The 17,220-nt window shown below is 42.4% G+C and overlaps 1 protein-coding gene across 1 annotated transcript; it reads left to right on the top strand.

Moving 5' to 3' along the window:
• The first annotated feature begins 282 nt into the window (after positions 1-282).
• LOC308089129 (uncharacterized protein) lies at positions 283-16,265 on the top strand. The gene is made up of 9 exons (XM_080433698.1): positions 283-376; positions 2,915-3,176; positions 4,226-4,392; positions 5,947-6,232; positions 7,756-8,124; positions 9,672-10,018; positions 11,345-11,574; positions 12,146-12,245; positions 14,981-16,265. Exons 2-9 carry the CDS (start codon positions 2,924-2,926, stop codon positions 15,308-15,310), a joined length of 2,082 nt encoding a protein of 693 aa, XP_080289824.1. The 5' UTR covers positions 283-376; positions 2,915-2,923; the 3' UTR covers positions 15,311-16,265.
• The last annotated feature ends 955 nt before the right edge of the window (positions 16,266-17,220 follow it).

The raw sequence follows: 17,220 nt of genomic DNA, 5'->3' as shown, positions 1-17,220 counted from the left end.
CCGTTTAGAAAAAAGGGAAAAAAAGAAAATAATCGTGTTCCGGTGGTTGGTTCCGGTTGGTGTCGCATTGTTTTTGTTCCCCACATAATGCGAATCAGTTCGTTTAGTCTCCCTGGGCCTGGTCGTGCTACGAGTTAGAATAAAAGATGGACATACATACCAAACCATAATTATACAAAAGAAACGAAACGATTATACCAAATCATTTTCGAGGTGCACCACGGCACCGGAGGTTCCGGTCAATGGTTCCGGCCACCTGATGACGTAAAAGCTATTTCCGCTCCGACAGGCAACAGGACAACAAGAAACCCGAACATGATAAAACTGTAATCTCAACAGGGTGGATGTAAGAGTGTTACAACAACAACCCTGACAGGTAGGATGTGTTTACTGTTAATCAATCCTTACATCAACACTATTATTATTATCATATTCATACATGTAGCCTACTGCAGCAAACAAACAAATCAGAGTATATCCCATACATCTACAGTATGATTTGATCAAGGCTACCTTAAACCAGTGTTTTTTTTGGAGGGTCTTTGACACTTTCTTATCAAGGACCAGAACATGAGACACATTTAATATTGTATTAGTTGTGATTTAGTGCCACAGAGACCCCCGCCTCATATAAGAGTCCTGAGTGTTTACACTGTTCCTCATTTTGATGGGGAATCCCCTGAAAGACCCACTTTATTTATCATGGAGTGTGTGTGTGTGTGTGTGTGTGTGTGTGTGTGTGTGTGTGTGTGTGTGTGTGTGTGTGTGTGTGTGTGTGTGTGTGTGTGTGTGTGTGTGTGTCTGTGTGGCACTTTAGCTACTAGTTTAACTCACTATATTTCCTAGTAGCTTGTGGGTCATATCAGAGCCATTCTAGGGCTATATTATAGCTGTCTACTTGTACTAAGTAACTGTAGGGTAACCAGCTACATAATGTTGAAAGAGAGAGCTTTTAGTTAAGGTCAGGTACATGTTATGAAGCGTAACTTAATAGCCACACATCTGACTGGTAACAGGATAGGTGGGCACCAAGGAAGAGCCAGTGGGCACCTCTGTGTTAACTTATTTTGACTTATTTTGGACACAATAGCCAATTTTATATCGAGGTGCCCAGATGTCCCTAGTGCCCACCTATACTGTGTGTGTGTGTGTGTGTGTGTGTGTGTGTGTGTGTGTGTGTGTGTGTGTGTGTGTGTGTGTGTGTGTGTGTGTGTGTGTGTGTGTGTGTGTGTGTGTGTGTGTGTGTGTGTGTGTGTGTGTGTGTGTGTGTGTGTATTTGGGATGGATGTGTGTTTTTTGATCTAGGTCAGGTCAAAAATGGGTCAACCTTCGGCAAAATGGCATAATATGGGTTACTGGTGCAATTATGCTGTGATTTATCTGTACTTTTACATAATTGTACATTAGCAATATGGTCAGGAACTTTGTCAAGAAGACAGACATGACCCAGGTGTTCAGCTGATGTAATGCTGGGGTCAGTCAGGTAAACTCAAACTGGAGCATAAAACCATATACAAAGTGCGGTGCCTGGTGGCTCAGCACAGCAAGGTAGCCGTGGATCAAATCAAGACTATCATAGATGTATTTGATGTACTCTGACGTTTGCTGTAATACATCCATCTATTATCTGACGCCCGTCCTGTCTCGCATCATGTCTCTCATGTCTCTCTGCCCTTGTTTTCCCGTCTCTGACCCATCTATGGGTAAATAATGTTGGACTCTCTATATGTCAAATGGACCTGTTTGAGATTGTGCCACCACGGTGGCACCAAATTGCTGTGTTCATTGTTCATAATTTCACTATTGTACTTACACAGATGTGTCATTTTAGATTTATTTGCCTATTCAAAAATAGCAGATATACAAGCTCATAGCGCGGCACTGAGTGCCGCGCTATATTAAAATCTTTGAATATATATATTTTCAAAGCAAACATTTGTAATTCAAATCTTTGCTTCTAGGGGTCCCTGGAACAACATATTTTGAGATGGGGAGGGTCGGTGGACAAATACATATCATTTTGGGGGTCCTTGACATGAAAAAGTTTGAGAACCACTGATATAGAAACATAGGTTTTTCAGAAAGACATTTGTAGAATCTCCAGGAGCAAAGATTTGAGTTACAAATGTTCGGTTTTAAAAAATACATGTATATTCAAACTAAAGATTTTCACAATAAAAAAAAAAGCAGATCTGGCTTGTAGATCTGCTTTTTTTTTAATATCCAAAGAAATCTTAAAATGACTCCGATGCGTTCCCGGTCTGAATGGGTTAAATAGAACTATATATATATATGTATATATATATATATATATATATATATATATATATATATATATATATATATATATATATATATATATATATATATATATATATATATATATATATATACACATTAACCCTTTAAGACCGGGAACGCATCTGGGAAGATTTCTTTGGATATTTTTAGAAAAAATCGTGAAAATGTGTGCAAATCTTTGAATATATATATACATTTTTAACTCAAATCTTTGCCTCTGGGGGGTCCCTGGAACAAAATATTTTGAGATGGGGGTCCACGGCCAAATACTGTACATAACATTTACGTTTTATAGCAACATAAGTTAGGACAAACTGTTAGGATTTAGAAGACATTTGTAGAATCTCCCCCGAAGCAAAGATTTGAGTTAAAAATGTTGGCTTTAAGAAAAATATATTCAAAGATTTGCACACATTTTCAAGATAAAATAAATAAATAGCAGAACTACAAGCTCATAGCGCTATGAGCTTGTAGATCTGCTATTTTTGAATAGCCCAAAGAAATCTTAAAATGACACACAGATGCCTTCCCGGTCTTAAAGGGTTAAATAGAATATATATATATATATATTTTTTTTTTACACTCAATTTGTCCTTTTCTCTTTCCTCATCAGAGCTGCATCATGCCTTTGTTCCGCGGCCACAGAACCTCAGGTAAAGAAGAAGAAGAAGGCAGTCCTGGAGGAAGAGGTGGAGGAGGAGGCCGGCAGAAGAACAGGAAGAGCCAGATGAAGAGCAGCTCTGTGAGCCCACTGACCCAGCTGTGTCTGCTGAGCCTGGCCCACAACATGGACACGGTGTGGGTCAAAGACTACGCCGACAACTACCTGGACAAGTTCTGGTTCAGACACATCATGGGGCCTTTCAACGTACTGCGTGAGTCTGTCTGTACGCCTCTTATGGTGTTTTATTACGTTTCTTTATCGTTTATTGTCAACGTACTGCGTGAGTCTGTCTGGCCGCCTCTTATGGTGTTTTATTACGTTTCTTTATCGTTTATTGTCAACGTACTGCGTGAGTCTGTCTGGCCGCCTCTTATGGTGTTTATTACACATCTTTATTGTTGTAATCATTTACCATTTGATTTCTCTGTATTAAAAAAAAATCACTTTGTTGTACCCAGGCCTGGAATTTCATCATTTTAGGGGCAAGGACACTTGGCCTTTGGTGTTGTCCATTCTTTTAGGGCACAAAGGCCAAATGCCAGGGCAGGAAGGCCATTAAATAAAACAAGATTTTTAGTCCAAGGATGACACTGGTGTCTACATGACAAGAAAGAGACACTGGTGTCGACATATTGACCAGAAAGAGACAGAGGGGAAAGGGATACAGTCAGCTGGGGCATTAAGGCCACTGTGGCCTCAGGGCATGCCATTTTTTTGAGGGGCACAAGGCCCAACTGAGGGGCAACGACGGCCATGGCCTTCATGGCCTCCCTGAAATTCCTGCCCTGGTTGTACCATTGTAAGTGTAACCCACTGGTTGTCAACGTGGGGGTCCGAGGGTTACAAAAGGATCCATACTGGTCTGTAACTCAGAGAGTGAATAAATGGAACCAAATGGTCCATTTGTACACTCTCTGAGTTAAATAACACTGAGGATTGCATGGTGTAGATTGGGCTTACCACCAGAGATAAAAGAAAGTTGTATCAAATCAAATAAATGGGGGTCCGTGGCCTAATGTATAGCATACTGGGGGTCCTTGACATTAAAACGTTTGCGATGTTGTGACCTCTCTCCCCTTCCCCCTTTCCCCTTCTCTCTCTCTCCCCTTCTGTCTCCCCTCTCCCCTCGCTCTTTCTCTCACCCTCTCATCCTCTCTCTCTCCCCTTCTGTCTCCCCCTCTCCCCTCGCTCTTTCTCTCACCCTCTCTCTCTCTCTCCCCTTCTGTCTCCCCTCGTCTCTCTCTCTACCCATCCTCCCAGCTGGTCCTCTGGTGGAGGAGCTGACTCAGGTGTTGAGCTCCAGGAAGCAGTTGTCCAGAGCAGCCCTCCATCTCCTGTTGGTGCCTCAGCTCCGCAGCCTGTCCCTGGCAGGCTGTCCGGGCCTGGTCAACCCGGGCGTCTGCAGCCTCATCGCCGCTCGCTGCCAGGTCGGTCTCCTTCAAATTCTATTAAAAGTTATTTAAGCGCTCGGATGCAGTGTTGATTTTGGCGACTAAAACTATGAGGAAAAATGTTCGTCGTCTACCTTTTTTCACTGACGAAAACTAAATATAAACTAAGCTGATGATGACTAAAACTAAGACTAAATATATTGACAATTTCGTCAACAAATAAAAACTAGACTAAAATGTTAGTGAGTGACTAGTGGAGAAGAGAGACAAGACAAGTCATTTTATGTTTGGTTGCGCTTTGGTGTTGCGCTCTGAAAATAGCAGATCTACAAGCTCACAACGAGCTTGTAGATCGGCTATTTTCAGCATGCAACCAAGTGTAAAATCAACCATTACGACGACATCAAGGCACCGCCACAATACATTTTAGTCGACTAAATAAACTGTAGATTTAGTCGACAAAAATCTTATGATATTTAATCGACTAAAACTAGACAAAAACTATAACATTTCAGATGACTAAAATATGACTAAAACTAAATGGAATTTTATTCAAAAGACTATGACTAAAACTAAATAAAAATTTGCTGTCAAAATCAACACTGTTCGGGTGGCGCCGTGGTAAAGTGTCAAACTGTTAATACTTTATTAACAGTTTGCAGATTGTACAGAGGTACGGTTTACACCGATTGTTAACCCATTAAGACCGGGAACGCATCTGTGTCATTTTTAGATGTCTTTGGCTATTAAATAATAGCAGATCTACAAGCTCATAGTGCGGCACGAGTGCTATGAGCTTGTAGATCTGCTATTTTTTATATTTTCTTGGTATTGTGGAATATTTATTGTTGTAGGTAAAACATTACATTATGCCTACGTGGCAATACAAATGTTTTGTATACAATGTTCTGTCGTAGGCCGAGGCATCAGGGGAAAGGAACTGGTTGGAATAACGTGTTCCTTCCACGCGCTACGTCCAACCAGGGAAACTCCCCCCTGTCAGGTGATAAGAAGGTCAGTTGGCTCTCATGCATTGAAGGAGGCATGAGCTCGGCCCTGGCCTCCCTAGGTTGGCAGAGGGAAGGTAGTGCCCAGGATTACATAGACAATTGGCACTGGTGTAAAAAATAGGGGTTACGAAATTGTGGGATAAAAAAAAACACACTGAAAAGGAAACTAACTGCTTTAATTTTATCCTTTAGCTATAGCAGCCTGTCTAAATGGTCATTTTGTTAAATGTTGGCTGGAAACGTAACTTTGTTTTGTATGGGTCGGCATTAACGGTTCATTAAATGGATGATTATTATGCATTCAATTTAGAGTGTGGTGTTGGGGAAAGGAGCCATCTGGTGGCGATAGACTGTAATAGCAGTCTCTGATTTGCATCGATTTAACAGCTGCCATCTCAGACCAGGTAATGCGGCCGCTGGGCGCTGGGCGCTGGCCACGTTTAAATTAATTAGACGGATAAACCGAGGACCGCACGACCTTAATCCGCGATCTTATTCTTTCGGTCATCGTCAAGTAAAATGTACTAATCGTAACAGCCCTCTCTCTCTCTCTCTCTCTCTCTCTCTGTGTGTGTGTCAGGTGTTGTCCTCTCTAGACCTGTCTGGAGCTCAGCAGCTGCCCGCCCAGGCCCAGTGTGCCATGCTGAGCTGTCTGCCCGGCCTCCGCTCCGTCCTGCTGGCCGGGACGCCCTGCGACCGCCGGGTGATCCGTACGCTGGTCCGTCACTGCCGCGCGCTGCGCCACCTGGACGTGTCCCGCTGTCACCTCCTCTCCCCCACCGCGCTGCTCCCTCTGGGAGGAACGGCTCCTTCCTCCTCCTCCTCCTCCAGTAGCTCTGCTGGTCACGCCTCTACCTCTCATCAAGGTGATTATTATAGTTTATTTAGGTTATTATAAACCCATTTAGATTCTAAAAACACCTTCTAAATCCTGACCCATTGAGACCTGAAGCCGATTCTGCATGTCTCCTAAATCCCAACAGTTTTCTGAAAAACGTATGTTTCTATATCAGTGGTGATCAATCTTTTTCATGTCAAGGACCCACAAAATGATATGTATTTGGCCGCCGAACCCCATCTCAAAATATGTTGTTCCAGGGACCCCCATCTCAAAATATGTTGTTCCAGGGACTCCCATCTCAAAATATGTTGTTCCAGGGACCCCCCAGAAGCAAAGATTTGAGTTTTCACGATTTTTCAAAAATGACTATTTTTCAAAAATGACTATTTTTCAAAAATGACTATTTTTGAATGGCCAAAAGTGTAAAATAATGCTTTTTAGCTAAAATCAAAAAGTGACACAGATGCGTTCCAGGTCTTAATTGGGTTAATCACAAAATCCTGACTTAAGTTTTCTGAAAAACTTCAAACATTTATTCAAAAATGACAAATGTATGTTGCTACGGTATTTACTGTACATAGCAACAAGAACCCAAAAAGGGTTTCCCGTCCTGAAAGGTACACTGTAGTTACAAATAGGGGATCCCGCCCCAAAAAGGGTTGAAGCGGGTTTGCTCATTTAGTTTAGTCTTTTGGTTCTTGAAAAGGGCTTAATTCTTTCGTTTTAGTGTTTAGTGTTATTTTTTTTTATTGTAATATGGGGTAGTTAGTTCAGGGGCTTAGATTCAACAAGCTCACAGAAATAGTGAAAATAGCTGATCTACAAGCAACAGACAATATTAGGAAGATACGATTTCATATCCATCCAAGATATTAACACATTCGGTGCCAGAATTCTATAATAACAGATTACGTTCGGTGCCAGAAATCTCACCGTTGAGCTGCGCGGCGCTGTTTAAGCTGTAGACTCCACGATGTGCATTCCATGTGAAACAAAGCATGCGTGCATTTTGCACGATGGTCCTGGCTAACGCCTGGAACGATAACATCTTTCACGCGGGTCACAGTGGCGCAGCGATTGCGCATACAAAATGAGTAGTTTTCCCCAACGTAAAAAGTTTAGAGTTTAGGGGTTTTAGAGAAGGAGATAGAACGGAAGCGGATGGGGAGCCATGTTTTTTGGCACGGTGATCTATAAGGCCCTTCCTTCTCAGAATCACTGTGGGTGATTCCAGAGCTGCTCCAGCCCCTCCCGTGTGGAAAAAAAAAAAAAAAACAAAGAGACTGAAAACACGGTTCAGACCGTGTTTGGCACCAAATGTGTTAATTACGCTTATGCACTGAATATTGACTTATTTGTCAATAGTTTCAGTTAGTTTGTAAGCAAATACATTTTCATATGTATATATATTTAAAAAAGTTGTAACAAACATTTTTCAATTCTATTCAGTTAGTTTTGGTTTACTATAATAACCCTGCCTTATCATCACTCAATGTCCTCTCCTTTGCTCCACAGCCTCCTCCTCCTCCTCCTCCTCCTCCTCCTCCTCCTCCTCCTCCTCCTCCTGTGCTCCGCTGCCTCTCTGCAGCCTCCTGGCTCTGGACATCGGTTTCGGGGAGGAGGAGGGCGACCCGGCGTCCGCTACGGCCTACCTCCTGCTGGCGCTGCCCGGCCTGCAGAGGGCGGCGATGGAGGGCCTGGCCCGGGCCTGCTGCCTCATACACAGCAGAGAGTTTGGCCGGGCGGACGGCCTGACGGCCAGGGAGGAGCTGCCCCGTCTGGAGGAGGTGTGGAGGGAGAGGAGGAGGAGAGAGAGGGCCGAGGGGGAGGAGGGGGAGGAAGGAGACGAAGGAGACGAGAGGGCGTCGCCGTGGGTCGTGAGCGAGAGTGAGAGCGAGAGTGAGGATGAAGGGCCAAGTAAGTCTCAGTGGTGGAAAAAGTACTGACATCTTTTACTTAAAGGGATATTTCACTTTCAAAAAAACTTTGGGTCATTTTATCGTCTACTCAGGCTTTTATCAGCCCCCCAGACCGTTTTTAAGTTGCTTGATTCAGTATTTAGATATTTGATATTCATTTTATCAGACACGCCCCCTTCCTATACAAACCCATTATAACTTCAAACTACATTTTTAACATGTTAGATTCATCAAAAACACCCGTCCTTGGTTTTGGTGACTCACCCCGCCCTCCTAATATGCGAGGGGGCCGTGTTTTTTCGATAACTTTTTTCATTTATTTTTAATATTATTTTTGGAAAATGAAAAAAATTAAATACAATAAAAAAATCAAATCAAATAAATGAAAAAAGTTATCGAAAAAACACGGCCCCCTCGCATATTAGGAGGGCGGGGTGAGTCACCAGAACCAAGGACGGGTGTTTTTGATAAATCTAACGTGGTTAAAAGTTTGAAGTTATAATGGGTTTGTATAGGAAGGGGGCGTGTCTGATAAAATGAATATCATATATCTAAATACTGAATCAAGCAACTTAAAAACGGTCTGGGGGTTCACAAAAGCCTGAGTAGATGATAAAATGACCCAAAGTTTTTTTGAAAGTGAAATATCCCTTTGACTCATTTGGTGCCAGAGGTTTATATAAACAGGGTACATCTAGTGCCAGCGATCTCACCGTTTAAGCTGCGCTGTTTAGAGCTGTAGAATCGACGACGAGCCCCCGGGTGTAAACAATGGAAGCGTGTACGACGATGGATGGTCCTGGCTAACGCCTGGAACAATAGCATCTCTCACGCTAGTCGCCATTGCAGAGTGATCGCGCATCGGAAATGGCTCGTTTTCACCACTGTAAAAAGTTAAGGAGATCTGGAGGTTTTTATCAAGGAGATAGAATGGGAGCGGACGGAAGGGAGTTTTTTTGGCACAGTGATCCATCTGTCCCTTCCATTTAAGAGGCACCGTGGGTGATTCCAAAGTTGCGCTAGCCCGTCCCTTGTGGGGGGAAAAAAAAGGAAAAAAATAGAATCACGGAGATCTCCGGTTATGGCACTCAACGTGCGTCTTTGCAAAACCGGAGATTCACGGTTTTGTCACCCAAGGAGTTAAGTAAAAGTATCGGTACTGCAATGTAGAAATACTCAGTCACAAGTAAAAGTCCGACATTCAAAATTTACTTGAGTAAAAGTACAAAAGTATTGGTATCAAAATGTACTTAAAGTGCCTAAGTAGAAGGTACTTACTGAGCAGAATGTCCCATTTCACAAGTTTTCAAATGTATACAAATCTTTTGAAAATAGCAGATCTACAAGCTTGTGAGCTTATAGATCGGCTATTTGGTCCCATTTATTTTGAAATTGATGATAAAGTACGGTATGCTCTAGGAGGGGCGTGGCTACCATGATTTGACTGACAAGCTACACAACCAATAGCATTCATTCATTCCCGTGCGCATAGGGCAGAGGATATGATGACGCTATAGGCGTAACTTTGTCCATTCTTTTTTACAGTCTATGCTCCCAATCCGCCGGGCAGCAACAACAAGAAGAAGAAGGAGAAGGAGGAGAGTTTCTCCCTGCGTCTGAGGGAGATCCAGGGCTTGTCCTTCTCCTCCCTGGAGGCCGTGGGGCGGCTGTGCCCGGACGTCTGCTCCGTGACGCTGGACTACGACCTCAACGAGGACAACAGCCTGCCGGCCGACCTGGACGGCCTCCAGGTCAGCATGCTGGCCCTGGGTCTCCGGCGCTGGGGGTCCGGTCAGCTGAGGAGCCTCTCCGTGAGATACCCTCACGCCCTGTCCCACCTCCTCCCGTCCGTGCACCTTGTGGCCTCCCACCTGAGCTCTCTCACCCTGGAGGTTGGTACTGTATGCAGCAGTGGTGGAAAAAGTATTCAATTTTTTTTTTACTAAAGTAAAAGTATCAATACTGCAATATAGAAATACTCTGTTACAAGTAAAAGTCTGGAATAAAAAATTGACTTGAGTAAAAGAACAAAAGTATTGGCATCAAATGTACTTAAAGTACCAAAAGTACTCATTATGCAGAATGTCCCGTTTTAAGTTTTCAAATGTATAACAATCTTTTTGAAAATAGCAGATCTACAAGCTCACAATGCGTCGCAAAATGCGACGCATTGTGAGCTTGTAGATCGGCTATTTTCAAATAGCCGAAATGTATATAGGCCTAGAGTTTGTTAATGTATGTTTTGTAATAATAATCTAAATCTACAAAGTAACTAATAACTGAAGTTTTCAAATAAATGTAATGGAGTACAATATTTGGATCCGAGATGTAGTGGAGTAGAAGGAAATTGGAAATACTCAAGTAAAGTACAAATAACTCAAAATTGGACTTATGTACAGTACTTAAGTGAATCTACTTAGTTACTTTCCACCCCGATCGCCAGTGATCGCCATCCCTTCATCTGTATACATTCATATGGTGTGTAGAGAAATAGTGGAAATCGCTGATCTACAAGCTCACAACTTGCTGCATGCGCTAGGCCTGTCACAATTATTACATCACCGTGTAATCGCAATTATTTGAGATAATCACAACTATTTTTGAATAATCATTATAATCGTTTCCATGTTGAAAAATGTTCACACATTTTCAAATATAAGAAATAGCAGAAATAGCTGATCTACAAGCTTACAACGTGTGACGCGTTGTAAGCTTGTAGATCAGCTATTTCTGTATAAATACATTCTTTATATAAGTTATTTGCCATATATCTGCCCTGTGAAATTTTTAATTACGAGGCCTAGAAGGCAAACAGAAATACATTTTTTATTCATAATGTTCAATGTAAAACACATAATTTAATCGTTAATCGCAATTATTTGAGTGACAATTAATCGTCAACTTAAATTTGTAATCGAGACAGCCCTAGTATCCACAACGCGTTGTGAGCTTGCAGAGCAGCTATTTATGCTATTTTTGAAAGTCTAAAATGATTAAATGCATGGCCTGTTTTAGCCATAGTACATTATTAGTACAGTACATTGTCAGTCAGTTATTTGTCATATCTGCCCTGTGCACATTTTTGTTTAGCCTAATTAGGCAAACACAAATGTAATTTTGAGTTATATTTTCCAATGTTTCAATGCCTAAAAAAATGACAATTGGTCCGACAATTAATCAATCAATTAATCAACTGAATTATTTCATCCTATGTGCAGGGGGTGAAGACGGGCCCTCAGACCCCTCTGCTGGAGCTCCTGGGGGCGTGTCCCAGACTCAGGGAGCTGTCCATCAGCGCAGAGCCCTCCCCCTTTCAGATGGAGGAGGCGGAGGAGGAGGAGGAGGAGGAGGAGGAGGAGGGAGAGGAAGGGGAGGAGCTCCTGGATCCGAGGGAGGATGATGAAGGGGATCTGCCCCGCCTGCTGCATCTCCGCTCTCTCACACTCAAGTATGTCTGTGTTCTCTCTTCACTCTTTAAAAGCTCTCTAGACAAATGTCCAATAAAACCAGGATGCATCTAATTCTAATGTGGTGTATATTAACGTTGTGGTGTATCTTGTAGACCAGGCCCATAGCAAGTTGCTGTACTCGGTCCTCTACCCTGAGCCATCCAACCCTAGCAAAGTGAGCAGGGGTTAGATGAGTTGTATGTTTAAGGCCAAGAAATAGCCTTACTAGTTTGTTTTGGGATGTCTGGAGCCTAGTTTTTAAGGCCTTAGTGGTGTTGTGGTACCATGAGGAGCATGCATAGTCCAACCACTGCTTCTACCGGATATCATTGATTAGTCTGAGATTATGCTATAAGGAGAAAGCTCAGAGGTTTCTTGTGACCTTCCAACATGGAATCTGCACTTCACCCATGATGCATGTAAATCTGATGTGTGTAGAACTACTGCACACGAGTGAAGGAATAATCTCATCTTTTCTTCCTGTTCTGTTCTCTGTGTGCGTGTGTGTGTGTGTGTGTGTGTGTGTGTGTGTGTGTGTGTGTGTGTGTGTGTGTGTGCGTGCGTGCGTAGCTTCTCCTATGAACACAGCGTCATGAAGCCTGTCATGTACTGGAGGTCCCTGCAGAGGGCGATCAAGTGTCTCCTGTCCGGTTCTCCCCAGCTGGAGAAGGTTAGGATGGAATTGAGTGCAGCGTTTCCCAACATGTGGGCCGGGGCCCACTAGTATGGCGTGAGGATATTACAAGTGCCCCCCCCCCCCAAAAAAAGTTTTTAATATATAGCATCATAATAATTTTAACCACTTTATCCATGTATGTGTCGTCTATTCAAAAATAGCAGATGTACAAGTGTAACCGGTGTAGTCTTTACCTCTGCGTTGTGTTGAATAGATTAGACAGACCCAGAACTGTCTTTGGAGACGATCTCCATTTATTCTGACAAGAAATAACACACAACACGTCTCCAGGTTAGTTTGGTTTGTAGTGCAAGAACTCCTCTCTAAACAAAGCCAAACAAACACCGTATAAATCGTTTGCCAGCTACGATTCCCATTTTGTTATACAGAGGAGACAACAAAAGACATCCACCTCGTTCCAACACGGAAATAATACACAAGGAAGAGGTGGAGGTGTGGCAGGACATTTATACGGGGGACTGAAGGAGTGGACTTAAAGGAGCTGTGACCACTAATGCACTATGTATTCTAATACACATGAACCATGGAGAATTAACTCATTCTCTGCCAGACTTATTTCTGGCTGTGTTTGCCCACTGCCAGCGATTTAGTGTTTTTTATTACTTTAAAATTTTCACTTTATTTTTTTTTCATTGTGATCGCAAGTCCAATCGTTTCTAAACACACCGGCGATACGTGCACGCCGCTCAGACAACAGACATTCTGATCGGGGCGGAGTCTCTCTCCTGCAGCCCAGCGTAAAAACACCATGTTTCGCCATGTGAACGGACGGCTCACTTACTTTTTCACCTCACCACAGACCTCGCTAAATCCCTTATGATCGCGTGTTCAACTGTTTGTAGACACACAGGGTAGTTGTGTGAGTGGCCCAGAGAACAAATTTTCAATCGGCGACATTCCATTTTGCAGTAGTATCGTTTCTAAACAGCGTTTCTGACGCACCACGGCGGAGAAAAACAAAGCCGAGATAATGGCGATTTAGCGGAAGGTTTAGAGCGGCGGCAGGCGGAAACGGAAATCTTCGATTGACCTCATTTCCGTATCCGGGTGTGCTACAATGAAATGTATCACTGCGAGAGATAAAAGACGGTGAGATCTTTATAAAATCGTTTTTTGCAAAATTACGCTTTTTACGTCAGTGGCAGTGAATGAGTTAAGTCAGGTAGAAGCACTTATTTGTATCACATTTTGTATACTTATATAACACTTATTAACAGTGTTACATTCACCCCCTCAGAATGACACAAAATGTGCAACCCACATCACAAACAACTCAGGCCTCAGAAAAAAACAAAACCACAATACAGTGAAATGACTCAGCTATAGCAGCTACCCATGAGAAGGTTAAGAGACCAGAGATCCGCTGGTCTAAGATATATAACACTTATTAACACTGTTCCACAAGCTCACAGCGCGCTCCTTTCACGATGTTTCACAGATTAGGAAATCGCACTGAGAAAAAGAAATCAGTCATGATATTTTACTTTTTGCTTTATTCCATGTGTCAACAAAACATGGATTAAAGTTCTCAGTCGCCATGACGGATTTCAGTCATTTGGAAGCCACCATGTATTCTATGAAAGCATGCCGCGCACCGAAAATAATATTTTCAGTTATTAGTTATTTTAAGATAAAAGATGTATTTGAAGTGGTCAAACTAGCAATAGAATACAAAGAGTTATATTCCATAAATATGGACGGTCTCAGAAATGTCATAAAAGCCAACGGTTTAATGCCTCAAATCTGTGATTTCTTCAACTGCTTGGGCTGTATGTGGAACAGCAACAACATAAGATTTAGAATGATAATACCTAAAACATCATCATTAACCCATTAAGACCAGGAAAACATCCGTGTCATTTTTAGATTTATTTGGCTATTAAAAAAATAGCAGATATACAAGCTCATACTTGGTGAACTTGTAGATCTGCTATTTTTTTAACAATTGTGGAACAACATATTTTGAGATGGGGGTCCGCGGCCAAATGCATATCATTTTGGGGGTCCTTAGCATGGAAAAGATGGAGCACCACTGATTATAGCAACATAGGTTTTATTTAAAAAAAATAGAATTTAGAAGAAGGTTGTAGAATTCCCCCAGAAGCAAATGTTTGCTTTAAAAAATATATATATATAAATAGATTTGCACAAATTGTCCATGATTTTAAAAAAAAATAGCCAAATAAATCTAAAAATCACAGAGATTCTTTCCCAGTCTTTATAGAGCACCGAAGTCTGACGTAATTTACACATCCTAGGTTTGTCTACCTTGTTCGCGGTTTTCCACCCCCATTCTGAATCCCCATAGACGTATTTAATATCGCGTCAAATAAGAACTGTGTTCCAAAAATAAACTAATGATCCCGGCAGTTTGACTCTTATGGATATGAAGCATCAACTGACGGTGAGAAAACGCTTATGTTACTTCCGCCGAATTAGTTACATTTTCGCCAGAAACAGACTGTATCAAATATAAGTGACTGACTATCATAAACGATACAGAACCTCCTCCCTGACAATATCGCCGAGACAGTTTGTTTATTTTTGGACCACAATTCTTATATGAGACGATTCTATGATGACCCAATGTTATTCTCCATAGAGAAATTACTTTACGACCCTGGGGCTGAACGAGTGACGTCAGGACTTCTGTGCTCTATGGACTAACGTGAGATGTTATGTTTGTTTCATTCCATGTTGTGCTATAGGTCTCCTTAGTGGCCCTGCCCTGCCCGTTGAACTCTGTCCTCCGTCACGTCCTCCTGACCCCACTCCGTCACAACCACATGGGCGGGGGGGCTGCCGGTGGTCCGTGGTCGGCGGACCCTCACCCAGCAGCCCCGTCGTCGTCCTCGCGGCCGTTGGGACGTCTCCAGCAGCTGTGTGTGTCCCGCACCGACGTGACCCCGGCCGTGGTCCGAGCGCTGCTGGACGGCTGCAGGCGGCTCAGACACCTGGACCTGACCTGCTGCTGGAAGGTCCACCAGGCGTCCGTGTCCGGCTTTCACAGAGAAACTCTCACCGTGTTGTGGAGATAGTAGTGAGAGGTTGGTGGTTGGTGGGTTTCAGTGCTGCTGGTACAGGACTGATGGGCCATGAATGGATATCGATGCTGTCGGGCAGGAACCTCTTTATCTCCTTATTCTAACTTTTTGAGTTTTTTCCCCCGGAATTTCTAATGTCCCACTTGATCATATTACAGGGGGTCATTTATAAACTCCAAAGCAACTCTCACAGCGTTGGAGGCTATACAAAAGTCACACAAAAGTATCAAAAGTAGCAGATCTACAAGCTCAAAATGTGGCGCGAAGCGACACGTTTTGAGCTTGGAGATCTGCTATTTTAGAATTTCGTCACCTTGCTAAACTAATGGCCCAAGTAATCTTTTGAGGAAAATTATATTTTTGCCTAAGTCAGCTCCTCATGACACTGGCCACCTCTGGTAAAATGGCCTATCTCCTAATTGAAAAGGATCATGCTGTTTCCTCCCCTTTTAGTATAATGGCCTAACTCCCTAGTGTGACTTAGGACAAAATAGGCCATTTTTTTGGCCTAAGTCACATGGTTGTGTGACTTAGGCCAAATTATTTACTGATTTAGGCCTTTTTTTTTTTTTTTTGGCCTAAGTCAGATTTAATCCTATTTAAACCTATTTAAATCTCTTATGTTACATAACTGACAGACAGTGTTATTTCTATTTAAATAGTCATAATTTGTTATAAACATTTTGGGTGAAATGATTAAGAAATATCATATAGTTTTGTTTTGGATCAGTTTTGAATTTTTCCTGAAAAACTTAAAAAAATGACATAGGCCATTAGTTTAGCAAGGCGACGATTTGAATCCTGAAAAGTAACAGTTTTGGACATATATGAGGTTTCCACCCGACAGAGACGATATCCATGTTAATATTGATATCGCGATGTGAGAATAGATAGTGAGATATCTGGGATTTTGGAAATCCTAATAATGGCGTAAAGGGTTGTCTTTCCCTGCTTTTAGTGCACTTCAGCCAACATTTTATACTTTCAAATTGTTTTGAAAATACGTTCCGAAATAGCGGACCGAGCTGATCTACAATGTAATGCGCTGTGAGCTTGTAGATCTGCTATTTATTTATTTATTTAAGATAAATATATCTTATCTTCACGATAGGATATTATGGTCACAACATTAATTATAGAGGTATTGGTTCACAGATATTGTGATATTGTCTCAGCAGACCTCAGCAGATGGAGGCAGGAGTTGACTGGATTGCAGTTAATGAATTGCACTGACTATATGTCAGTGGGGTCCAGGGACCCCCTGGGGTCCTAATGGGGGTTACAGGGGGTCATTTATAAACTCCAAAGCAACTCTCACAGTGTTGGAGGCTATTAAACAACCTTTATTTATTTCTTTACATAGTTTTGCTGTAGCACTATGTAACATTTTAACAACTATATAGCAAAGACTCAGGGGGGGTCCCTGCTAGGGGCTTGACTGTATTACTATTACAGTGGAGACAATGGCCCTCATTTATCAATGGAGCGTAAATAAACGGCTCATATTTGTCCATAAATTCGGCCGTACACCAACGTCCAAGTCACATTTATGAAGCGATCCTATACAGCCAATCCTAGCGTACATTTGGTCGGAGCTTTGATAAATGTCACGGTTGAAACCGAGCGTCGAATATTCTCGAAACGATTTTACGACGCTAAGAACCAGAATACGACCAAACAACGCATGCGAAAGCCAATAAGAGAGTTTCCCCCGCTTGCCTCCCTGCCTTTCATGTCCGCGTCTGACGTACACACACACACACACACACACACACACACACACACACACACACACACACACACACACACACACACACACACACACACACACACACACACACACACACACACACACACACACACACCTACTTTCAAGCCCAAGTGTAGCTTTGGCACTCTGTGGA

Source organism: Gymnoscopelus braueri, assembly GCF_963280865.1.
Source record: "Gymnoscopelus braueri genome assembly, chromosome: 7".
NCBI lineage: Eukaryota > Metazoa > Chordata > Actinopteri > Myctophiformes > Myctophidae > Gymnoscopelus > Gymnoscopelus braueri.
The sequence above is the reverse complement of the archived record's forward strand: the minus strand, read 5'-3'. Positions and strand labels throughout refer to the sequence as shown.